Source organism: Lithobates pipiens, unplaced genomic scaffold (assembly GCF_037356315.1).
Source record: "Lithobates pipiens isolate NorthernLeopardFrog02 unplaced genomic scaffold, aLitPip1_a1.2 Scaffold_18, whole genome shotgun sequence".
Taxonomy (NCBI): domain Eukaryota; kingdom Metazoa; phylum Chordata; class Amphibia; order Anura; family Ranidae; genus Lithobates; species Lithobates pipiens.
The window spans coordinates 352,311,882-352,339,084 of record NW_027507758.1 but is presented as its reverse complement, the minus strand read 5'-3'; the positions used below and the strand labels follow the sequence as shown (position 1 = coordinate 352,339,084).

General features: G+C 42.2%; 1 protein-coding gene across 1 annotated transcript in view; it reads right to left on the bottom strand.

The window, feature by feature from the left end:
- Positions 1-27,203, bottom strand: part of LOC143988154 (putative cation-transporting ATPase 13A4) — a 112,177-nt gene that overhangs the window by 67,826 nt on the left and 17,148 nt on the right. Inside the window, exons 2-5 of the mRNA XM_077487483.1 lie at positions 23,674-23,847; positions 12,782-12,910; positions 5,794-5,864; positions 2,265-2,345 (exon numbers count right to left, since the gene is read on the bottom strand). Of these exons, the coding sequence (XP_077343609.1) occupies positions 2,265-2,345; positions 5,794-5,864; positions 12,782-12,910; positions 23,674-23,847 (455 nt within the window). The remainder of the gene's footprint in view (positions 1-2,264; positions 2,346-5,793; positions 5,865-12,781; positions 12,911-23,673; positions 23,848-27,203) is intronic.

Below are 27,203 nucleotides of genomic sequence, written 5' to 3'. Positions count from 1 at the left end.
TAAATGATGCATAGCCTTAACTTTTTGATAATGCTTTATTAGCTTTCAGTGTGTGTTCTTATAGGTGTGGTTATGCCAAATACCTGTAAGCAAGATGACGTTTCATTGATTAAGAATAGATGTACATTCAGGACATACTATTCAATGTCGTTCAATCTCCTAATTAGGGTTGCATAATGCCAGCCTTGAAAAAATCCTTCCTAAAACGCAGGATCTGACAATAATGTTCTTTTATTCACACCTGTTGATGTGAATGCAATAAGCTAAGGAATGCAGATTATCTAGAGAATTCTCAGATACAGACATAGATAGACTGAAGCTTTCCATCAGCTAAGGAAACAATCTCAAATTTTCTTTTGAACCACAGACTGGAAGGACATGCAGGGATCGCAAGTTGAATAACAAGAAAAAATCAAATTTTTTGCAAAAATGCTCATAAACATGAGTTGATTGTTAAATAACCCATCCTATTTTCACTAAATCATAATACAATTGTATATTTATAGGCACTCTCCAGACTCTGCAGACACAACATGACTGCCTGCTCTGAGTTAAGTATTGATCAATCAGGTTAAATTTTTGAGACAGATTATAACTGTTCCCCTAAGATATCGCCAGTGCAGACCATTAAAATCATGGCATAAACCATGTAGTGTAATCAGCCATCTCAATGGTCCACAAGAACATCACAGTTTTTAGTACATTCCAGTGGCTTATACAGATATAATAGTATAGTAACTGAGTTTGCATGCAGGGTTTTGAGAAGAAGAGTTTAGGCTGACCATAGAAAAATAGAGACAGGTCATTTGCAATCTCACCACCATCACCCCATTTGCACTTTCTCCTCTCCAATTAAGGATTATTACAGGAATAGCCTCAAAGTTAAAGTATAACTAAAGGCACTTTTTTATTGGCTAGAGTGGAGAGGGATTAGAACTTCTGTCAGTTTTTAATGATGTCTGTGCTCCCAAAAGGGAGATTCACCCTCACTTTTTGCCCTGCTTACTATTATCCATGAAAGCGAAAGTAAAGGAAAATCCAACATTTTTGGTGTCCCTGGAAAAGTAATAGAGGGGAAATCTTACAATGGGGCAGTAGTTCTGGTGACCTGCAGGTCCCCAATGTATTCCCTTAATTTGCAGGCATTTCCACTAACTTCTTGTTTTGGTTGTGGGACAGGAAGTTAAATCTCCCCAATAAGATACAGAAGGCCAAAAGAAAAAAAAAAAGAAAAACTCACAAGGGGTATAACCCTCCCTTTCCACCTGAAAAGAAAAAAATCCAAAATGAAAAAAAAAATGTAAAAGTATATTGGGTCTATTTTTGGGGTCAGCAGCTAGTATACAGATGACATCTGACTTTTTCTGTAAATTATCTCCCATCTTCTACTAATAATACTAATACTAAAACATAGTATCAGTTATGCAATTAAATGTAATAGATTTATTGTAACAGGTTCAAGTGTATTATAGACAGTTTTTCTTTCTTTTTTTTAGCTTTCCACAGAATATGAAAGTATTAAAACCCCTAAAAGTTATTTTGCTGTCTGTATCTCACTGGGGAGGTTTCCCTTCACTTCATGCCCTCTAGAAGCAACAAATAAATCATAAGAAATTTCACTATTGATATGGACATGTATTAGCCCTTGTACAAACGGGACATTCCGACGGAAAATGTCCGATCGGACCATGTTGTCCCTTTATCCGACCGTGCGTGGGCTCCATCTGACTTTTTCTGTCGGAATGTCCGACCAACAAAGTTTGACAGCTGGATTTAAAATTTTCCGACAACATGATCCGATCGGACTTTGTCCGATCAGAATTCTCAACAAAAGTGCCACGCATGCTCAGATCAAATTACGAGACCAAAGCTATTGGCTACTAGCCTGAACGTAGTCCCGTCGTAACGAACGAACGTCATCACGTTCCGAACTATTGCATTTTCCGACAACTTTGTCCAATCATGTGTATGCAACACCAGTTTCGGATAAAATCCGTCGGAAAAAATCCAACTAATTTTGTAGTCGGAAGGCCCGACCGTGTGTACAAGGGCTTAGACAGTTGTCATCCAACCATTTGTCTCTATTTGATTTCATGGTTGCCTCCTGCTCTTGTGACAACTCCAGGGCAAACGGAGAGGGTGAGTTTTCCCCACTGGGGACACAGACAGCAATTTAAAATGCTTCTTTACTCTATATAAAAAAAACTCAGTAACATAATGAATGATGCACACCAAAACTGTGTTGGAAGTAAATACGTTCATACCTTAATTTCTGTTCCTTTATACTCAGACCTAAACCAAACCTTGTATGGATCTGTGAACAAGTGTAGGTATCTTCCAGCATTCTAGATTGGTTTAAGAAGAGAAACATTAGAAACAGTTCTGTAGACATTGCACAAACCTATTACATATAAGGTGCAGTACATCAAAAGCTATGGTGCTGTGTATGGTAAATTAACAGCCAAATAGCAGTTAGTATACATACGTATATGTTTGTATAAGCCCCTTCAATCCAAAGCATGTTTGGTTCTTCAAATTGACACTACACTCTGCTTTAACAAAAACACATTTAGTTCAAATACATGGAGGGATCTGCAACCGTCTACTGTCTGAACCTGTAAATGCCTGTGAATATATTATGTAAGCACTTCCTGTCCCTAGCTTTTAGCTTGGAAGCCCCAGAAGGAGGAAATAGAGAGAGCGAGCGAGAGAGAAAGTCTCAGCCACATATCCTGTTCTTGCTACTACATCCTGGACCAGAAAAGATTACTATACATGACTAAAGCACAGAGTAGGCTGACTCTGAGTTGCTGTGCCATACCACAGTTCCTGCTGGTGAGAAGTTCCCATTCCAGACACCTGCAAGTGCCACGCAATATGCCAGCTGCATGGCCGATCCTGGGCACCGAAGCTCAAGTGCAGTCCTCCCCTCCCTCCTCCTCTTGTGTGGCGCACACACACAGCAGCGATCTCCCACTGTGTCATGGACCTAGGGGTCTGAATTTCTTAGCGGCGCTGTATGAAAGTCCCACCTCCTAGGCTGGCTTCTGTGATAGACGTCACACTGATCCAATGAGGGGTTGAATCAGTGTGACATGTGTCATAGGAGGCGGGACTTTCTTACAGCAGCAGCTCATGCGGACAATTCAAATCCAAGCTCAGCAGGAGATCGTGATCCAGATACTGATAGGCTGCATTTGGTGGGCACTGCATTGGCGGGCTGCATTTTCTGGGCACTACACTGGTGGGCTGCATTTGGTGGGCCCTGCACTGGTAGAATGAATTTGGTGGGCACTTCACTGGTAGGCTTCATTTGGTGGGCAATGCACTGGTAGGCTGCATGCGATGGCAGTGTTGGGCTGCATTTGGTGGCCACTGGTAAGCTGCATTTGGTGGGCACTGATAATGTTGCATTAGGTGGGCACTGATGAGGCCACATTAGGTGGACACTGATGAGGTTGCATTTGGTGGGCACTGATGAAGTGGGCACTGTCAGCCCCCCTTTCTGCCAGCCCCCTTTATCAGCCTCCCTCTCTCTCTCTTAGCCCCCCTTTCTCTGTCAGTCTCCCCTCTCTCTCAGACCCCTCTCCAAGCCCCCCTCTCTGTCAGTCCGCCCTCTCTGTCTCTCAACTACCCTCTACCTCTCAACCATCCTCTCTCATTGGGGTGGCTGGGCCAGAAATGGCATTGTAAACCACCTCTATTTATTATGTAAAAAGTGAAATTCTGCGGAAAAGGTAAACTTATCCTTTAAGGGTACACAAACAGCAATACAATTGGGACAGGAGTTCTAACCATTAGAACCATTTTTGGCTTTAAATACACTTTAACCAGTTCTGGACCGCCCACCTATACGTTGTTCATGCGACCTGGTCTGGGGCGCACCGCCAGCACCTGCTCCCACTGGACACAGCGGGAGCCAATCAGTGGGCCTGGCGGCTGTGATTGATGACAGAACTGCGGTCTGCTGATGTAAACAAAGCAAACCGTTGTTCTGTCAGACAGGAACACGGATCTCTCTGTTCCTGCAGTGAGTCCATTCCCCACACAGTTAGAAAGCACACTTAGGGAACATATTGAACCCTTTGATTGCCCCTGGTGTTAATCCCTTCCCTACCAGTGCCATTTATACAGTGTCAGTGCATTTTTTAGCACAGATCGCTGTATTGGTGGCACTGGTCCCCAAAAAGCATCACTTAAAGTCCAATTTGTCTGCCGCAATGTCACAGTCCAGCTAAAAATTGCTGTTCGCCGCCATTACTAGTAAAAATAAAAAATAAAAACGGGAGGAGGAGGGAACCAAGCAGTAAAGCATAGTGCCATCTGCAAATGGGGAGGGGGGGGGGGGGCTGAAGGGAGGTTAATTCACAAATTATGCAGCAGGAAGAGGGTTATTGTGCTGTCATGAAGGAGTTAATTAACATGGACACTGGTGCCACTTATCTAATTAAATCTAACTTAATATATGTATTGTTCTATGTATTTTTTTATTTTGAAACGATACAGACTCCTTCTTTACACTGGGGGGGGACAGTTTTCCATCATTGCCCTGGGCAAGAGATGCCCTTGTCCCAGCACTGGCTGCCACCACCATTGCGGGTAAGGGAACCCGGCAGTGTAGCCTTTCGGCTTCACGGCCGGGTCACTACTGTGTATGTGCAAAGCACACTATGCTCTCTCACTGGCTCGGCAGAAGGGGAGGGAGGGGGAGGGGGATCAAGCTGCTGACGTAATTCGCTGTGGCCCAATCTCCCGGAAGTAGGGACATGGTACCTGTAAAAAACAGGTATCCACTCCCCCCGCTGAAAGGTGTCAAATTTGGCAACAGAGGGGGGATGGAATCAGATAAGCCGAAGTTCCACTTTTGAGTGGATCTCTGCTTTAAAGTAATGCAGTGCTGTATCGCAAAAAAAAAATGGCCTGATCATTTAAGGGGGTAAAACCTTCCGGGTATGAAGTGGTATGGCTGACTATCAATTTCAGTTTAATAAGTTGTTAGCTGATAGTTTTTACGTACTGTAATAGTAGCACTCTTCTGTTTTCATGGGGGAGACTTACTAAAGCTGGTGAGTGCAAAATCTGATGCACTTCTGCATAGAAATTAATCAGCTTCAGGTTTTATTGTCAGAGCTTAACTGAACAAGCTGAAATTAAAGGCTGAGGAAATAAACCGTTTTGATATACAGAGAGCACTAGATTTTTCCTTTTCTATTCTATGTGCACTGGACCCCATTGAGGGAATTTGTACTGGCTGGTATCCATCTAATAAGCCAGAGGCAGCACAGAAGGAATAGGAGTTCCATGACCAGCTGATCCGTTTGTATTCCAGAGAGGGAACCTGCTTTTTCTGACCTTCTGGTGAAACGGGGGTCTGAACGTGAGGTGATCGACTAGGATATTGAGGTGAAGGAGAGCACTTGCATTTCCAAAGCTTATGCACTGGTGGTGTGTTGTGCGTTTTTGTGCAGAAGACTCTGAGGATTATATTTGTGCATTCGGACTATTTTATTCAGTTCATTTTTTGAGTGTGTGGACTTATTCTTTATTGTCTATTGTTCCCTATTCCCGCATAGGGAACACGTATACTTCATTATTGTGTATTTTTCACTATCCCCAGTCAGGGAACATAAATATTTGATTGTGCACTCAGTATATTGCTATATTGCAAGTTAATCACATATTCTTATTATTGGTAGTTATTTAGGAAGCGCAACACTGTTTTGTTATGAATAATACTGTATGTCACAAAAAAATACTTTTGTACACCTAAAGGACTTTTAAACTTTGACATACCCAGCTTTCTGAAATCTTTTTTCTGTGTGTAACCAGACATACTTGATTTTCTGAACCCAAATACACCTAACCTGTTAAAGCAAAAGAACACAGCATGAACAAATAAAGCATTAACAAACGCTCTTAAAAAAAAAAACACTAGCACACATACATTACACACACAAATACTATATTTTTATATAATACCACATGGTATTCTTAATGCTTATAAGTTAACTTACTGACAATTTTTCTACTGTATGCCATGTTTATAAAGTGTTTAGTATCACATCACCAATCTTTGGCTCCTTTTTTACCTCTGGAAGTAAAAACATTTCCCAAATTTTTATATTGCAGATTTAACAATAGGATTTGTCTGACTGGGCTGCATTTACTACTGTCCAACAGCATCTGGATTTTAGCCAGATGATAGCCAGATGCATTGTTAGACAGATCTTATTGACATTGACTGCATTTATTATATATACATATATATACATACTGGACATACATGCAACAAAGTCTGATAACTGACCCTTTTTCCATCTAACATGATTTTTCCTTACTTAGTATATATCAGGTGAGATCCAAGTACAGTATGGCTCCTACTTTACAGATGCTTACGATTTGTTAAAAAAAAAAAAAATGCTTACCCTTCTATTAAGCATTCATAGGAAAGCAATGCAAAGAGCATTCTAAATGTGCAAAGTACAGTGTAGCAAAGTGCTGCATATAACATTCTTTTGTCATTCCATATGTTTTTACTTGATTAACCTCCCTATCCATACTGGTCCATATTATATCCATACCATATCTAATGATGCTTTAGCTGTTCTCATCCACAGCTTCAATCTAAAATGGCAGAAGGTGTAAGCAGCTGCAGGAAGCCGTTAGTGTTTTTTTCATGAAACCATTACCTGCTTGCAATGTGTAGCTTCCAACTCTTAGCAAAGAAGTTGAATCGATTAACTCCTAAGCTTCTGATATCACTACAAGAGCACTCTGTTGTGCAATTTATCACAGTGCATCTGCATTGTGTTTACATAGGAAATCCTGCAACTTCACTTCTCACATCATTAAGAACTCCTGTGAGCTCTAGCAGCCATCCTGGAGCAATGCAGAAAAGATCCAGAGCAGCCCTGGGTTCCCCTGCACCAGCAACAGATCACTGCATTAGTCATTTATTGCTTGCTTGCTTGCTATAGCTAGTAGCGGCTGCCTTTGTTTATGTTTGCAGAGGGATATAGTGGACACATCTTCCTTGGGGAGGATTCTGTGCCTAATCAGAGACAGGGACTATTCACAAGCACATCTGTAGGTAGAGATTGCTATTATAGAAATGTGTCCAGCCAGTGTTAAGCCTGCCCTCTACCCAATAGGATTATACAGGGGAAGAGGATCTGGACTGCTAAGAATGCTGGGAGGAATGGAGGATTGTGGGAGGTGTAGTCCTTTACAGAACGAGCTGGCTTGGTAAGCGGGAGCAAAGAAACTACAGATTTCATATTCACTAAAGCTGAGCAGAGGAATAGGAGGAGTGTTGTGGTTCCCAAGCTGAGGAGAATGAGAGTGTGGAAGACGTTCAGAGTGACTGAGTGTGTTTCAGGCTGCCAGCAGACCATTCACCACCACACCTGAGAAGGAGAGAGGAGCAGTGCCAGACATCCTGGAACACTGGACAGTGCTACAGATGCTGACAGAGCCCACTGCCTGATCAAGGGGAAGGACACCATTAACATTGACCAGTTGTGCTGCCAACATTAAACAGAGGGAGATCACCTGCTACTGATCTGCTGAGAGGGTGCTAGCCAGACCCCACTACCCTTTGACAAAAGAGAAACAGTGTTGCCTGTAGGTATTAGAGAGATATTGCCTTTATCAGTGTTTGAGGGACATTATACTGAGCACTCTGACGTAAGAGTTGGGCCCCAGTGAGCTGGCCAGCAAAATAGAGTGGCTAAATTAGAGACTGATGAACTGTTATAGCAGTCCAACTCTCCTTAGTTAAGATTGCCCCAGTATGGGGTTTATGTGAGGTTGCCCTCCACACCAGTTTTTTTTTCAGTATATTTTTTACTACTGTTCACCTGTTTATAATATATTTCTTGCTATTGTTTAACTGCTTGCGGTGTCATTACTATTGTTCATATATCTTTTGCCACAGACGTCTGCAATAAATAATCCCCATCTAGCCAGGTGTGTCAGAGTGCGTAGTGCTATTGGGTACAGGAGCAGGGGCCCAATACATCCAGCAGCTCTTTGGAGGTAGGCACTACACATACACAGTAACACAGTAGTATTAGCATACAGTATGTTAAAGTGGCATTAGAAGACATATATTGGAGAATGTTTTTTTTTCTTTCTATTTTTTTCCCTCTAAAAAAGGTGCATATATGATTTAGTAAACTAGGACAAGCTATGGAAATGTAAAAAAAAAAAAATCCTGCCTGTATGAGAAAATGATATGAAGTAGTTAACCTGTCCATGAAGCCTCATACTGCAGTCATTCATTCAGAAATACAATGCTGGGACAAATTCTTACTTCTCGTAATCTGTGCTTTTGTTCCACTTCATGAGATTCTATTTGCTAGCTTGGCATGAACTATTACATGGGGTTATTTCTCACGTGGCAATGCAGTGAATATTCTAATAAGAAATAATCATTCACTACATCAGCAATGGAAACTTAAAGTATATTTAAGACAAATTTCTCTTCTTTTCCCCGTTAATACATTTGGATAGAGTGGAGTGGGATTAGAACACCTGTCCCCAGATAGGGAGATTCAACCCCTCTATTTGTTCTGTTTACGATTATCAATGAGAGTGAAAGAAAATCCCAAATCTTCCAATGGGGGCACTAGTTTTGGTGACACTGGTGACAATCAGGGATGCTCTCACTTTAGAGGAATTTCCGCTCAATTCCTGTTTTGACAATGTGACAACAAGTGAAGGGAAATCACCCTAATGTGACACAGATATCAAAAATAAAAATACAGGGGTTATAACACTTCCTAAGGTCCTGTTCACACCTGTGCATGTTATGTGCAGTTTAGGTGAGCTGCGTTAAAAAAGTCAGCATGCTGCATCTTTGATGTGCTTTAATCAAACCACCTAGAATTCAATGGTAATACATAAAAAAAACATGTAAAACGCACATAAAATACAATGCATAAAAATGCACTGCACAGATGTGAACCAGCTCATAGGCCTCTTACACACGGTTTGATTGTTGGACGACCGAGCGTCTGATTTTTGTCAAAAGCGTGTGTGCAGGATTTTGTCTAGCATACTAACTATCCGTAAATTGTCATTTGACAAACACGAACGTAGTGACAGAGTATAAAGAGGAAGTTCATTTCTCAAGTGCCACCCTTTGGGTACATATGGGATGTCCATTTGATTGAAGATAGGAAATTAGGGATTAAAACTATACACCACCGGTATTTACAACCTCTCTTCTTCTCCAGTACATGCACTTGCATGCAGACTATCACTCCTAGAACCAGCTAGCATTGTTGGTTTGATCTAATACAGACTCAGTTAGATCTTTGAGAATGCCCTTTGCAGGCAGGGACCAGTGTCCGGTGTAACAAAAAATGGTAGTAGTTCTTAGTGCTAGCCGTCCTACATGTGGCTACTGATTCCAGTACCACCTCCTCAGGCCTTGCCATCCTGCCTGCAGCTACCTCTTTCCACAGCCAATGCCAATGCCACCACAATCCTGACTGGCTCTGCACCCATCCCAGTCCTCTCAGGCCTGCCTCCCAGTCCTCCTGACTGTGTGTCACTCAACAGCCCTCATGGCTGTTCCTTTTACCTTCTGGAGACTTGCCTGGCAGTGTTCTCCCACTGTCCTCTTTTCTCTCAGTGCCTCCTGGCCAGGACACTTCCATGGTTTTAGGAAGGCCCTGTCCACACATGAGCCCAGGCCCTGTGTATGGAGAAAAAAATCTGCTTACAAAGTTGCAGATAAAGCTGTTTTTTTCTAATCACTTTGGCTTGGTGACCCCCGGAGAGGAGAAGTTGAAAGCAAGTATCGGTAGGATGCATGGTAACCCCTGTATTTTACTGGCGCTCAAACATTGAGCAAAACCTTGTTGCAGCATAACTGCATAACAAAAAACGGTACCTAGAGTGCCTAAATCAGACAGGCTTGAGGCAGTTTGCTTAGGTGTTAGTGCATAACATCAAGAAACCATAAGAAATATAGTATCAATGTTTTCTAAACTTTTTAATAGTAAATCAAACAGTAATCATTTATCATATTGCTAGACACTGCATTATTACAATATTACACAAGGATAGTATACTCTAGCACTACTGTGATAGTACAACTGTTCATCTGCCTTATGTCCTAGCATAAACAATGAATATATAAGAAAGCACTAGAAGGAATAAAAAAATATGATCAAAGAGCTTCAACCCATCATAACAGGAATATTCCAACAACCTCCAGTGCTGGTCTTTAAGCAACCACCTAACCTCAGACATAAAGCCGTCAGCAGGAAATTACATTATTTCATTTTAATAGGGACGCAAACAAAGAACTTTACCTGACTACAACAAATGCTGCAAACTGTGCAGCCAAATCAATCCATTAAAAAGTGTCATACACAAACAGGGCCTTCAATATAACAGGATAATACAGTTGTCGGAAAATCTGATCGTGTGTGGGCTACATCAAACTTTTTCGGTCGGAATTTTTCCAACACACAAAGTTTGAGAGCTGGATCTCAAATTTTCGGACAACAAAATCCGATTGTTTAAATTCCAATTGTGTGTAGACAATTCCGACGGACAAAGTGCCATGCATGCTCAGAATAAATTACAAGACGAAAGCTATTGGCTACTGGCCCATTTATAGTCCCGTCGTACGTGTTCTACGTCACCAATTTCAGAATGATCAGATTTTCCGACAACTTTGCGCAACAGTGTGTATGCAAGACAAGTTTGGGCCAAAATCCGTCCGAAAAAATCAGACGGATTTTGTCATCGGAAAATCCGACCATGTGTACAGGGCATTATAGTAATATGATGTACCCCATTCAATAAAGAAATGCAACCAAGCATCTAATATCCACTTGCCAACCACACATATATATATATATATTGTATATAATGTTTGGGGTTCTAAGTAATTTTCTAGCAAAGAATATTGATTTTTACTTGTGCCAGAAAAGGCTTGGTCTTCAAGTGAATATTGGAGAAACAGGACAGAAATAAAAAAAAAAAAGAGTTAATTTACACAGTCACACCACAAAAAAACATGATCACATTTGTGCAACAACAATTATCACAACCAGACCACTGTATGGAAGACATCAATGTTTTGGAAAGGAAACATATGATAATTCTATTTCACATAAATAACTTTTCAACAGTTTTATGACCGTTCTCACCTCTGTGATTTACGTCCCTCCCCATTCTATGTCCAACTACTTTACTTATCTAAACCACTATTTCAGTTTAATTACCATTGTTGCAGATATTGGGTCTGGGAGCTTCATTATATCTATGGATAAAACATTTTTTCCACAAATATGCTACAATGGGATAAGGTGCGTGTAAAGTAAACATTTGTATTTTTTTTAAAATAACAAACATGTCATACTTACCTGCTCTGATCCTTCTCTTATGGGATCTCCTGTTAGCACTCTGGGCTTCTCCTCTTTTCTGTGTGCCACCATAAAAGCCACGTCCTATGGTTGCACACATATAGGCTCAATCACAGTGTGGCTTGGCCCCACCCACTGCTCCCTTGTCACTGGATTTGATTGACAGTAGGAGGAGCCAATGGCTCCCTCTGTTCTCACTGAGTCCAGTCAGGAGGGAGAGAGAGAGAGAGCATTGCCACTGATTCCCGGGCACAGCACTGAATTGAGATCAGGCACAGGTAAGTATTTAGGGGGAACGGTGGCAGGGGCTGACAATAGCAAGCTTTTTGCCCTAATGCAGAGAATGCATAAAGGTAAAAAATATTCAGCTATTACAACCACTTTAAGCTTGGTGTTCAAGCTTCAACATCTATTGTTTTTAATACTGGTGTTCCACAGGGCTGCATACTAAGTCCACTTCTCTGTTCTCTCTGTACTAATGATTGAACTGCCACTTAAAGCAAAATGCTTTAATCACATTTGCAGATAATGCAACATTAGTGGGGTTAATAAATCATGACAATGAAGCAGTGTATAGACAGGAAATCCAAATACTGAGTTGTGTTTATGTGATGGCTTCCATCCCAATACAAAGAAAACAATATAATTTGTAATTGGTTTAAACAATAATAGTTGAATAGACCATGCTGATTCATATAACAATGGGGGGGGGGGGGGGGAGTAGAATGGGTTGTGCATTTATGTTTATCGTTATTCATATAAATCGGAGGGCTTGACCTGGAGTACAACATTTTCTTTTTTTATCAAGAAAGCTCAGTAGTGCCTTTTGCATGTGCAGACGGTGGTTAAAACAGCGCAGTGCATTATTTTTGGTCTTTACCTCTAAATGTGGAAGATATCTATTTGAATTGTCTTCACAAATAAGCTGCAAATATTAGGAGATGTTACACAATCTGGCGATTGTCCTTCACATTCCCCTCAGGCAGACTTAGAAGGATAAGGGCACAGACTAATAGGCTGTGAAATATTTTTTTCCTTAGAGCTGTAGATTAATTGTCAAAGCAAGGTTAGTGGGATTTTTAATGTAGAAAAAAATAAAATGAAAAGGTGCACTAGTTATTGGTTTTAAAATGTATTGTTTCCTTTCATTTATTTATTTTGACTGTATACAGCTATGCAAAGGACAGTGACATTAAACTAAATCTTTGCTGTGCTTTAACACAGCAATAAATAAAGTAACCTATCTATTCCATTTACATTTTCAGATTTTACCTTTGATTAGTTTGTTATGTATGGCATAATACACCCTACAAAAAATATACATATAAAATATAGATGCCGTATATACTTAATAGAGGTGGTGTACTATAAATAAATAAAAAAAAAATACTGACTTTCATTTCCGATGTTATGACTGATTTGTTAACAATGCAGTTGTTATCCATAGCAGTACACTGTAGTGAATCTGTTTCGGAAATATGAGTCCACTGAACCCTTTTTCTGCAGCATTGTTTAAATTCATCCTGTGAATAAAAAAAAAAACGTTGGTCACTAAACAAGCAAAAAAAGAGGCGAAACAGAAACAAATGGATTGGTGAACTTAAGGATTAGAGCATATTCACTTTGAAATGTGCATAGTGAAGATATGTGAACAAGGTGAAGCCGTGTTTTCTTTCAACATCCAATCCTGTGCAAGTAAAATAAAAAAACAACAGTGGTGTTTTTGTCATTGATTTGACAGAAAATTTCACCCGCCTGCTCATTTATTTATTTTTACCAAGATTTGATGCTCCACATAACTCTATTTATCATAGTAGGGTTTTTTGACCATTGCTTATGGAAATTGCACCAAATATTCGGCAGGTGATAATGCATCAAACAGCATTCATTCAACATCTGAAGAATCCAACCCTTACAATGTTGGTCAGAATGCCACACTTACAGGTAAATAAAAAGATCATTGGTGTCATTCCACTGGCTCTGCCAAGTGGCATTGGCCCGAGAACTATGCAGGCACTTAGATGGGAGGTCAATCAGCCAGAGCTCAAGAATCCCCTGGATACCTATGGAGAAACCCTAGGGTTCCACAGAACTGTGGTTGAAATTGACTTATTTATTTTATCATTCTGCTTTATTTGGAGATATTACTGTGAGTGCAAGGTATTCTGAAAGATATCTGCAGCTATGTGCAGTCACCTCTGTGTACCTACTTTTAATTTACAAAGAAACAAACAAAGTGGTTAACCTGAAAATTCAAATCCAACCACTAACAGCGCTAATACCACATCTCCATGTAATCAATAGTTGTCTATACTGAACATGTAGTATTTTTACATCCAATAAGTCTTTTATCAGAGTTTATGTCCACAGACAAAGGGTTAAAAGCTGAGAGCACACTATTCCACATCAGTGAATGCAGTCCTTCATATTCATTAAATCTTCAATATTATCTGGATATGCGTGGTTATGGTCCTACACCTTCACCATGAGCTGTTCCACCTCCGTGAATATGTATATAGATGGCAGCTTACCAGACTCCAGTCACTTTAGAGTCTATCTCCACTATGTGGAACTCCTCTGTGTGGTTCTGTGTATCCCGCTGATTGCTCTCACATTGATAGTAGACATGCAAAAGATTCAAGGGGTCTCATATAGTGTAATACCTTTTATTTAGGGTTCAATAAATTCCCTACCCCCCTTGCATAATATGCTTACATTAAAACAATTTAAAACCAGCCTTTAACATTTGGGGTGTTAGTGGTGCCGTACAGGCGCCTCACCGGTAGTCTGCAGGTCTCATCCGACGCAGTCTCCGTGTGTAGACCCGGGCTCTTGTCGGCTTTCACTCCCCCTCTTGTTCGCGTGACCACCGCCCTGACGCGTTTTGTGTTTTCACGTCTTCAGAGAGCTCTCTGAAGACGTGAAAACACGAAACGCGTCAGGGAGTGAAAGCCGACAAGGACCCGGGTCTACACACGGAGACTGCGTCGGATGAGACCTGCAGACTACCGGTGAGGCGCCTGTACGGCACCACTAACACCCCAAATGTTAAAGGCTGGTTTTAAATTGTTTTAATGTAAGCATATTATGCAAGGGGGGTATGGAATTTATTGAACCCTAAATAAAAGGTATTACACTATATGAGACCCATTGAATCTTTTGCATGTCTACTATCAATGTGAGAGCAATCAGCGGGATACACAGAACCACACAGAGGAGTTCCACATAGTGGAGATAGACTCTAAAGTGACTGGAGTCTGGTAAGCTGCTATCTATATACATATTCACGGAGGTGGAACAGCTCATGGTGAAGGTGTAGGACCATAACCACGCATATCCAGATAATATTGAAGATTTAACGAATATGAAGGACTGCATTCACTGATGTGGAATAGTGTGCTCTCAGCTTTTAACCCTTTGTCTGTAGACATAAACTCTGATAAAAGACTTATTGGATGTAAAAATACTACATGTTCAGTATAGACAACTATTGCACAACTTTGCGCAACAGTGTGTATGCAAGACAAGTTTGGGCCAAAATCCGTCTGAAAAAATCAGAAGGATTTTGTCATCGGAAAATCCGACCATGTGTGCAGGGCATTATAGTAATATGATGTACCCCATTCAATAAAGAAATGCAACCAAGCATCTAATATCCACTTGCCAACCACACATATATATATATTGTATATAATGTTTGGGGTTCTAAGTAATTTTCTAGCAAAGAATATTGATTTTTACTTGTGCCAGAAAAGGCTTGGTCTTCAAGTGAATATTGGAGAAACAGGACAGAAATTCAAAAAAAAAAGAGTTAATTTACACAGTCACACCACAAAAAAACATGATCACATTTGTGCAACAACAATTATCACAACCAGACCACTGTATGGAAGACATCAATGTTTTGGAAAGGAAACATATGATAATTCTATTTCACATAAATAACTTTTCAACAGTTTTATGACCGTTCTCACCTCTGTGATTTACGTCCCTCCCCATTCTATGTCCAACTACTTTACTTATCTAAACCACTATCCCAGTTTAATTACCATTGCTGCAGATATTGGGTCTGGGAGCTTCATTATATCTATGGATAAAACATTTTTTCCACAAATATGCTACAATGGGATAAGGTGCGTGTAAAGTAAACATTTGTATTTTTTTTAAAATAACAAACATGTCATACTTACCTGCTCTGATCCTTCTCTTATGGGATCTCCTGTCAGCACTCTGGGCTTCTCCTCTTTTCTGTGTGCCACCATAAAAGCCACGTCCTATGGTGGCACACATGCAGGCTCAATCACAGTGTGGCTTGGCCCCACCCACTGCTCCCTTGTCACTGGATTTGATTGACAGTAGGAGGAGCCAATGGCTCCCTCTGTTCTCACTGAGTCCAGTCAGGAGGGAGAGAGAGAGAGAGCATTGCCACTGATTCCCGGGCACAGCACTGAATTGAGATCAGGCACAGGTAAGTATTTAGGGGGAACGGTGGCAGGGGCTGACAATAGCAAGCTTTTTGCCCTAATGCAGAGAATGCATAAAGGTAAAAAATATTCAGCTATTACAACCACTTTAAGCTTGGTGTTCAAGCTTCAACATCTATTGTTTTTAATACTGGTGTTCCACAGGGCTGCATACTAAGTCCACTTCTCTGTTCTCTCTGTACTAATGTTTGAACTGCCACTTAAAGCAAAATACTTTAATCACATTTGCAGATAATGCAACATTAGTGGGGTTAATAAATCATGACAATGAAGCAGTGTATAGACAGGAAATCCAAATACTGAGTTGTGTTTATGTGATGGCTTCCATCCCAATACAAAGAAAACAATATAATTTGTAATTGGTTTAAACAATAATAGTTGAATAGACCATGCTGATTCATATAACAATGGGGGGGGGGGGGGGGGTAGAATGGGTTGTGCATTTATGTTTATCGTTATTCATATAAATCGGAGGGCTTGACCTGGAGTACAACATTTTCTTTTTTTATCAAGAAAGCTCAGTAGTGCCTTTTGCATGTGCAGACGGTGGTTAAAACAGCGCAGTGCATTATTTTTGGTCTTTACCTCTAAATGTGGAAGATATCTATTTGAATTGTCTTCACAAATAAGCTGCAAATATTAGGAGATGTTACACAATCTGGCGATTGTCCTTCACATTCCTCTCAGGCAGACTTAGAAGGATAAGGGCACAGACTAATAGGCTGTGAAATATTTTTTTCCTTAGAGCTGTAGATAAATTGTCAAAGCAAGGTTAGTGGGATTTTTAATGTAGAAAAAAATAAAATGAAAAGGTGCACTAGTTATTGGTTTTAAAATGTATTGTTTCCTTTCATTTATTTATTTTGACTGTATACAGCTATGCAAAGGACAGTGACATTAAACTAAATCTTTGCTGTGCTTTAACACAGCAATAAATAAAGTAACCTATCTATTCCATTTACATTTTCAGATTTTACCTTTGATTAGTTTGTTATGTATGGCATAATACACCCTACAAAAAATATACATATAAAATATAGATGCCGTATATACTTCATAGAGGTGGTGTACTATAAATAAATAAAAAAAAATACTGACTTTCATTTCCGATGTTATGACTGATTTATTAACAATGCAGTTGTTATCCATAGCAGTACACTGTAGTGAATCTGTTTCGGAAATATGAGTCCACTGAACCCTTTTTCTGCAGCATTGTTTAACCACCTCAGTACAGTGCAGTTACACCCCCTTCCTGACCAGACCAATTTTCAGCTTTCAGCGCTCTCACACTTTGAATGACAATTACTCAGTCATCCAACACAGTATCCATACGAAACTTGCGTCCTTTTTTCCAAATAAATAGAGCTTTCTTTTAGTGGTATTTAATCACTAGTGGGTTTTTTATTTTTTGTGCTATAAATAAAATAAAACATAAATTTTGTGAAAAAAATGCCTTTTTCTTCGTTTCTGTCATAAATTTTTGCTAATTAGTAATTTTTCTTCATAAATTTTGGCCAAAACTTATACTGCTACATATCTTTGGTAAAAATAACCCACATTAGTATATATTATTTGGTCTTTGTGAAAGTTATAGAGTCTACAATCTATGGTGCCAATCACTAAAAATTCATCACTTCTGATCAGGCCTTCAATACATCAGGTGTACCTCATTTCTTGAGACTCTAACTAGTCAGGAAAGTACAAATACCCCCCAAATGACCCCTTTTTACAAAGTAGACATCCCAAGGTATTAAGTAAGTAGCATGGTGAGTTTTTTTAAGTTGTCATTTTTTCCCACAATTCTTTGCAAAATGAAGATTTTTTATTTTTTTTTATTTTTTTTTACTAAATTGTCATATTATCAGGTTATTTCTCACACACAGCATATGTATACAACAAATTACCCCCCAAAATACATTCTGCTACTCTTCCCGAGTACGGCGATACCACATGTGTGAGACTTTTACACAGCCTGGCCACATACAGAGCACTAACATTGATGTAGTACCTTCAGACGTTCTATGAGCAAAAATTACGCATCTCATTTCTCAACCACCTATTACACTTTTGAAGGCCCTGGAGTACCAGCACAATGGAATTTCCCATAAAATTACCCCATTTTGGAAAGCAAACACCCCAACGTATAATCTGTGAGGCATAATGAGTCTTTTGAACAGTTCATTTTTTTCCAGAAGTTTTTGGAATATGTGGAAAAAAATTAAAACGCATTTTTTTTTTACACAAAATTGTCAATTTATAAGATATTTCTAACACATAACATGTATATAGCAAAAATTACACCCCAAAATACATTCTGCTACTCCTCCCGAGTATGGCGATACCACATGTGTAGGACTTTTACACAGCCTGGCCACATAGATGGGCCAAACATTGAAGTAGTACGTTCAGGCGTTCTAGGAGCATAAATGACACATCTTATTTCATTCCTACCCATCACACTTTTGAAGGTCCTGGACCACCAGGACAGTGAAATTACCCACAAAATGACCCCATTTTGGAAAGTAAACACCCCAACGTATATTCTATGAGACATGGGCTGCAAATAGGTACTCGGGTACTCTGATGGGCTGGAGATAGGTACTCGGGTACTCAGATGGACTGTGACAGGTACTCGGGTACTCAGATGGACTGGAACAGGTACTCGGGTACTCTGATTGCCTGGTGACAGGTACTCGGGTACTCTGATGGCCTGGTGACAGGTACTCGAGTACTCTGATGGCCTGGTGACAGGTACTCGGGTACTCTGATGGCCTGGTGACAGGTACTCGGGTACTCTGATGGCCTGGTGACAGGTACTCGGGTACTCTGATGGCCTGGTGACAGGTACTCGGGTACTCTGATGGCCTGGTGACAGGTACTCGGGTACTCTGATGGCCTGGTGACAGGTACTCGGGTACTCTGATGGCCTGGTGACAAGTACTCAGGTACTCTGATGGCCTTGTGACAGGTACTCTGATGGTTTGGTGACTGGTATTTGGGTACTCTGAAGGGCGGTGACAGGTACTCAGATGAACTGTGACAGGTACTCGGGTACTCAGATGGGCTGTGACAGGTACTCGGTACTCTAATGGACTGTGACAGGTACTCGGTACTCTAATGGACTGTGACAGGTACTCGGTACTCTAATGGACTGTGACAGGTACTCGGGTACCCTGATGGGCCGTGACAGGTACTCGGGTACCCTGATGGGCCGTGACAGGTACTCGGGTACCCTGATGGGCCGTGACAGGTACTCGGGTACTCTGATGTGCCCTGACAAGTACTCGGGTACTCTGATGTGCCGTGACAGGTACTCGGGTACTCTGATGTGCCGTGACAGGTACTCGGGTACTCTGATGGGCCGGGACAGGTACTCGGGTACTCTGATGGGCCGGGACAGGTACTCGGGTACTCTGATGGGCCGGGACAGGTACTCGGGTACTCTGATGGGCCGGGACAGGTACTCGGGTACTCAGATGAACTGTGACAGGTACTCGGGTACTCAGATGGGCTGGGACAGGTACTCGGGTACTCAGATGGGCTGGGACAGGTACTCGGGTACTCTGATGGGCTGGGACAGGTACTCGGGTACTCTGATGGGCTGGGACAGGTACTCAGGTACTCTGATGGGCTGGGACAGGTACTCTGATGGGCTGGGACAGGTACTCTGATGGGCTGGGACAGGTACTCGGGTACTCTGATGGGCTGAGACAGGTACTCGGGTACTCTGATGGGCTGGGACAGGTACTCGGGTACTGTGATGGGCTGGGACAGGTACTCGGGTACTCTGATGGGCTGGGACAGGTACTCGGGTACTCTGATGGGCTGGGACAGGTACTCAAATACTCTGATGGACTGTGACAGGTACTCTGATGGACTGTGATTGACAGGTACTATGAGGGGTGGTGACAGGTCCTCTTTATTGGGGGGGGGGGCAATCAGTATGTTTGGTGTACACTGTATGCGGTAACGAGATGTTACCGCAATCTCCTCCTCACACACGATCGGTGTGTGAGGAGGAGAACCCGGTAACATCCCGTTACCGCGGTTTGTTTACATTTTAGTGATCGGCTGTGAAAGGATCACAGCCGATCACGTGGGTAAACAGCCAGCCAATGGCTGTTTACCAGTGTCGGTGACGAGCAGTGTTCCCGGGGAACACGCCGCCACCGACGTGCACGCGCAGCGCGTTCGCGATCGCGCGCATGCGCCGTGCACGTAGGGGGTGTGACCATCTGTGATCGGCCGTGACTTCATCACGGCCGATCACGTGGTAAACAGCCATAACGAATGGCTGTTCACCCCCTTCGGTGGCGAGCGGTGTCTCCGTGACACGCCGCCACCGAAGAAACAGGGATGCACGCGCACGATCGCGCGCATCCCTGTTTAAACGGGAGGCCGTCATATGACGGCCTCCCGCCACAATAGCTGCGCCGCCTGGCCGTCATTTGACGGCCGGCGGTCAGCAACTAGTTAAATTCATCCTGTGAATAAAAAAAAAAACGTTGGTCACTAAACAAGCAAAAAAAGAGGCGAAACAGAAACAAATGGATTGGTGAACTTAAGGATTAGAGCATATTCACTTTGAAATGTGCATAGTGAAGATATGTGAACAAGGTGAAGCCGTGTTTTCTTTCAACATCCAATCCTGTGCAAGTAAAATAAAAAAACAACAGTGGTTTTTTTGTCATTGATTTGACAGAAAATTTCACCCGCCTGCTCATTTATTTATTTTTACCAAGATTTGATGCTCCACATAACTCTATTTATCATAGTAGGGTTTTTTGACCATTGCTTATGGAAATTGCACCAAATATTCGGCAGGTGATAATGCATCAAACAGCATTCATTCAACATCTGAAGAATCCAACCCTTACAATGTTGGTCAGAATGCCACACTTACAGGTAAATAAAAAGATCATTGGTGTCATTCCACTGGCTCTGCCAAGTGGCATTGGCCCGAGAACTATGCAGGCACTTAGATGGGAGGTCAATCAGCCAGAGCTCAAGAATCCCCTGGATACCTATGGAGAAACCCTAGGGTTCCACAGAACTGTGGTTGAAATTGACGTATTTATTTTATCATTCTGCTTTATTTGGAGATATTACTGTGAGTGCAAGGTATTCTGAAAGATATCTGCAGCTATGTGCAGTTACCTCTGTGTACCTACTTTTAATTTACAAAGAAACAAACAAAGTGGTTAACCTGAAAATTCAAATCCAACCACTAACAGCGCTAATACCACATCTCCATGTAATCAATAGTTGTCTATACTGAACATGTAGTATTTTTACATCCAATAAGTCTTTTATCAGAGTTTATGTCCACAGACAAAGGGTTAAAAGCTGAGAGCACACTATTCCACATCAGTGAATGCAGTCCTTCATATTCGTTAAATCTTCAATATTATCTGGATATGCGTGGTTATGGTCCTACACCTTCACCATGAGCTGTTCCACCTCCGTGAATATGTATATAGATGGCAGCTTACCAGACTCCAGTCACTTTAGAGTCTATCTCCACTATGTGGAACTCCTCTGTGTGGTTCTGTGTATCCCGCTGATTGCTCTCACATTGATAGTAGACATGCAAAAGATTCAAGGGGTCTCATATAGTGTAATACCTTTTATTTAGGGTTCAATAAATTCCCTACCCCCCTTGCATAATATGCTTACATTAAAACAATTTAAAACCAGCCTTTAACATTTGGGGTGTTAGTGGTGCCGTACAGGCGCCTCACCGGTAGTCTGCAGGTCTCATCCGACGCAGTCTCCGTGTGTAGACCCGGGCTCTTGTCGGCTTTCACTCCCCCTCTTGTTCGCGTGACCACCGCCCTGACGCGTTTCGTGTTTTCACGTCTTCAGAGAGCTCTCTGAAGACGTGAAAACACGAAACGCGTCAGGGAGTGAAAGCCGACAAGGACCCGGGTCTACACACGGAGACTGCGTCGGATGAGACCTGCAGACTACCGGTGAGGCGCCTGTATGGCACCACTAACACCCCAAATGTTAAAGGCTGGTTTTAAATTGTTTTAATGTAAGCATATTATGCAAGGGGGTATGGAATTTATTGAACCCTAAATAAAAGGTATTACACTATATGAGACCCATTGAATCTTTTGCATGTCTACTATCAATGTGAGAGCAATCAGCGGGATACACAGAACCACACAGAGGAGTTCCACATAGTGGAGATAGACTCTAAAGTGACTGGAGTCTGGTAAGCTGCCATCTATATACATATTCACGGAGGTGGAACAGCTCATGGTGAAGGTGTAGGACCATAACCACGCATATCCAGATAATATTGAAGATTTAACGAATATGAAGGACTGCATTCACTGATGTGGAATAGTGTGCTCTCAGCTTTTAACCCTTTGTCTGTAGACATAAACTCTGATAAAAGACTTATTGGATGTAAAAATACTACATGTTCAGTATAGACAACTATTGATTACATGGAGATGTGGTATTAGCGCTGTTAGTGGTTGGATTTGAATTTTCAGGTTAACCACTTTGTTGCATAGTTTTAAATAATGTTATTGTTGTCAAACCTGTAGCATGTAATCTTAAGATATCCATCTACTGGCTTTGAGCCCTACCAGCTTCTTCTTGGGCCTTTCAGCCTGCCAGGAGCACATGAAATTCAAATTAAGAAGCCCAAAATGGGTATTTCCATTTTTGACAAGATGATGACTGATTAAGGCTGGGTTCACACTACTGCAAATTGGATTTCTCCACATCCAATTCTCATAGGAGGAGATTGTGAGCCGGCTCTCTATGGAGCCGGTTCACACATCTCCACAGTGGCTCCGGTGCGAATTGCAAAAGAGCCCTTGTGTATCTTTTGGTTCGTTTCAGGTCCAAATTCAGCCCAAAATTCAGGTTGAAATTGGACCTGATACAGTGAATGGAGATGCCTTAGATGCCTACTGTGAGCCGCTGCTTACTCCAGTGTGAACCCAGCCTTAAGGAACTGGGTTTTCGTAGATGCAGGGGAGGTTAGCATAGTGGCCTGGGATGTAGTGGACTTGGGGGCCTTGGTGTAGTGGCCTTGGTTTCCATAAAGAGATCATCTGCTTTAAAAACTTGGTTCTTCCACAGTGCTCCCACCCCCTGGCATGAGTCATTGCGACACCACATCTACCCGAGGAACGAACACAGAGAACCGAGCCAAACTGCATTTGAGTGTTGTCCTTTGGACGCCGGTCAGACTATTCTCCTTGAGACACACATGCTGAACACACCGGGTGCCAGAACATGTGAGTGCACATACATTTGTTTTTACTGGAGTTTTTAATAAAACGGTTTTACACTATGGGCTCTCCCCTCTGTCATTTTTCTGTATTGAAGATACCACCTAGGGGTCTCTTTCCCCACAGAGCAAAATTACAACTTCAAAAAACTCACCATGCCCCTGACTAAATACCTTGGAATGTCTACATTCCAAAAAGAGGGCATTTGGGGGATATTTGTACTTTCCTGGCCTATTAGGGTCTCAAGAAATGAGATAAGCCCTCAGTACATCAGGTGTGATCAATTTTCAGAGATTATAGCTTCATAATTTGTGGACTCTATAATTTTCACAAAGACCAAATACACCAAAATACACCTATTTGGGTTATTTTTACCAAATTACTAATTTGCTAAATTTTATAACAGAAACAAAGAAAAATGCATTTTTTTTACAACATTTTCTATCTTTTTTCTTTTATAGTGCAAAATTGGTCTGGTTAGGAAGGGGGTTTAAGTACCCAGTGGTCAAGTGGTTAAAAAACATTATACAATCTCAAATTACTTACCGTCGCTCTAAGAAACACAACATCAGCCTCTTCCAGAGTACATGGTATGCAACAAGCCCAGACATTCCAGTCGGGTTTCCAATAAAATAGAAGCCAAAGCAATCCTAAAGTAAGAACTTGTCCAGCAATGCATAGTACTTTCTTCCACTTCACTAATTTGTACCCAAATATTTCCTGTATAAATAAAAAAATAAAAAAGTTTTGTTAAAAATATTGTATACATACAGTGCTTAGAGACCCTGCGTAAAGAAAATAGTTTGTTTGGACCAGCTTGATCAAAACAAACTATTTAAAGTGACAGGAAACATGGAGATTGGCTGTAACCACCTCACGCCCGCTGGCTGTCAAATAACGGCTGGGCGGAGCAGCTCTATTTCTGGGTGGACATCATATGATGACCTCCTAGAATGGCGGCTCTCAAACGCCCGCGAGAGGGCGCATCGCGGCGATTGGTGGTGCGGTGTGTCAGTCAGACACAGCTGATCACAATGTAATCAGGAAGAGCCATTGATCGGCTTTTCCTCACTTACGTCTGACAGAGGCGAGTATTAGTTGCCCAGGCAGCAGCCAATCAGTGCCCATCCCCAATGACTGCCAGTGCCAGTGCCATCAGTAATGCCTGTCAATGCCATCTATCAGTGCCGCATATCAGTGCCCATACGTGCCATGTATCAGTGCCCAGCAGTGCCGCCTATCAGTCGGTTCGGTTCGCACCAGAACTTTCGAACGGACCCCAAATTCGAACGAACGCTAGAACCCCATTGACGTCTATGGGACTCGAACGTTCGAAATTAAAAGTGCTAATTTTAACAGCTAATATGCAAGATACTGTCCTAAAAAGGGTTTGGGGACCTGGCTCTTGCCCCAGGGGACATGGTTCAATGCCTAAAATGTTTTTAAAAATGGCCGTTTTGGCGGGAGCACTGATTTTAATGATTATTAAAATGAAAAAAAAAAGTGAAATATTCCTTTAAATATGGTGCCTGGGGGGAGTCTGTAGTATGCCTGTGAGGTGCCACGTGTTTCCCGTGTTTAGAACAGTCCCTGCACAAAATGACATTAAACAGAAATAACATCATTGAAAACTGCTTGCGGTTTTAATGTTATATCTGGTTCCTGCAATATGGTTGAAAACCATTGAGAAAAATGGCAAGGGTAGCCCTCCCTGCCCATTACCAGCCCCTTTGGGTCTTGTACGCATATCAAGGGGAACCCTGTACCCATATTAAAAAAAAGGAAATTTGTGTGGCCCCCAGGCCCTATATACTCAGAACAGCAGTATACAGGCGGTGCAAACAAGACAGGGACTGTGTAGGTTTGTTGTGTTAAGTTGAATCTGTTTGTAATTTTCAACTGGTACATTTTTTAAGTGTAGCTCCAGTCAAAAAAACAATTTTTAAGCTTTTTGGAAAACATAGGGAAGGGTTATCACCCCTGTATAAATTGTTTTGTCGTCCATCTTTTTTCATCTCACTAGCTGTTGTCTCCTTCCGTTTGCAAGTAGGAGATGTTTGTAAGTTGGATGTTTGAAAGTAGGGGCCTGCCCTATATGCTCTGCAGAAATGGCGGAACAAGGTGTTGGTTTTGCCACAACATTGTAAGCCCTCAAAGTGACTCTTGCTGGGCGCTGGAGCGCCCTGCTGTGAACGATTATATCAAGAATTGTAATTACATGCCATTGTTGAACAGTGGTAGAAAGATTGACCTTTGGTGGTTGTGGTGCTGGTGCCACAACACTATAATTCCTCACAGTTACTCTGGGTGGGCACAGGAACGGGCCCTCCTGTGAAATATTATATCAAGAATTGTAATTACATGTCCCTGTTAAACAGGGGCAGAAAAATTGGGCCTTAGGCACTGGTACTGGTGCCACGACACTGCAACCTCTCCCATATACTCTAGTTTTATTGCAGGAATTAGCCCTGCTGTAAAGCATTGCATCAAAAATTGTACTGAAACGCCCTTGTTAAACAGGGGCAGAAAAATTGGGCCTTAGGCACTGGTGCTGGTGCCACGACACTGCAACCTCTCCCATATACTCTAGTTTTATTGCAGGAATTAGCCCTGCTGCAAAGCATTGCATCAAAAATTGTACTGAAACGCCCCTGTTAAACAGGGGCAGAAAAATTGGGCTGATGGCACTGGTGCTGGTGCTGCGACACTGCAACCTCTCCCATATACTCTAGTTTTATTGCAGGAATTAGCCCTGCTGCAAAGCATTGCATCAAAAATTGTACTTAAACGTCCCTGTTAAACAGGGGCAGAAAAATTGGGCTGATGGCATCACCCAGAACCAGAAATGTTCTTCCAACATATCAGCGGAGGACGAAGAGGATAGACAATCAACATAACAGGACAGTCACTCAGCATCAGCATAGGCAGTCTTGAAGGGATGTGATATTTCAAAAAAAATTATTCAGTTACATCAGCTTCAGGTGCTTGGTAGCTGTGGGTGATCCAAGACTGATTCATCTTGATGAAGGTCAGTCGATCAACTGATTCGGTGGACAGGCGCACCCTGTGATCGGTAACAAAGCCACCAGCAGCACTGAAGGTGCCTTTCCGAAAGAACGCTGGATGCAGGACAGGCCAGTAGCTCAATTGCATACTGTGCAAGCTCTAGCCAGTGATCCATCCTCAAGACCCAGTAAGCCAGAGGATTTTCGGTGGGAAAGGTGTCCAAGTCTGACCTTGCCCCTAGGTATTCCTGCACCATGTAAATCAGACGCTGGCGATGGTTGCTGGAACCGATCATACCTTGGGGCTGCGGACTAAAAAATTGTCTGAAAGCATCAGTCAGACGGCCACCTTCTCCACCGCTCCTCCTGACCGATGCCTCAGCAACACGTTGTCCAGGACCAGGAGTTTGTAACCTCCCAGTCTCTGGGAACGCGTTGCACAGACCTTTCTGCAAGGCCTCCCGGAGATGTCTCATCCTCTGCTCCCTCTGCGATGGCAAGATAAGGTCGGCAACCTTACCCTTGTACTGTGGATCAAGGAGAGTGGCCAGCCAGTAATGGTCCCTCTCCTTGATCCGAAGAATACGAGGATCCTTCCGCAGGCTTTGCAGGATCAGGGAGGCCATGCAGCGTAGGTTAGCTGAGGCATTCGGTCCGGAGTCCTCTGGGTCACTAAGGGCAACATGATCTGCAGCTACCTCCTCCCAGCCACGTACAAGTCCACGTGTTTCTTGGGACTGTAAATCATCCCTACAAGACTGCTGCTGCTGCTGCTGCTGATGCTGAGTGCCAGCCTCCACCTCCATGCTGACACAATCATCCTCCTCCTCCTCTTCCTCCTCCTCATCCTCTTCATGTGTGATGGGTGGCACAGAAGGAACACTGTCTGGATAAAGGGGGCCTTGAGAGGCAAGGAAGTCCTCCTCTTCCTGCCTCTGTTCTGCCTCAAGTGCCCTGTCCATTATTCCACGCAGCGTATGCTCCAACAGGTGGACAAGAGGTACAGTGTCACTGATGCATGCACTGTCATTGCTCACCATCCTTGTGGCCTCCTCAAACGGTGACAGGACA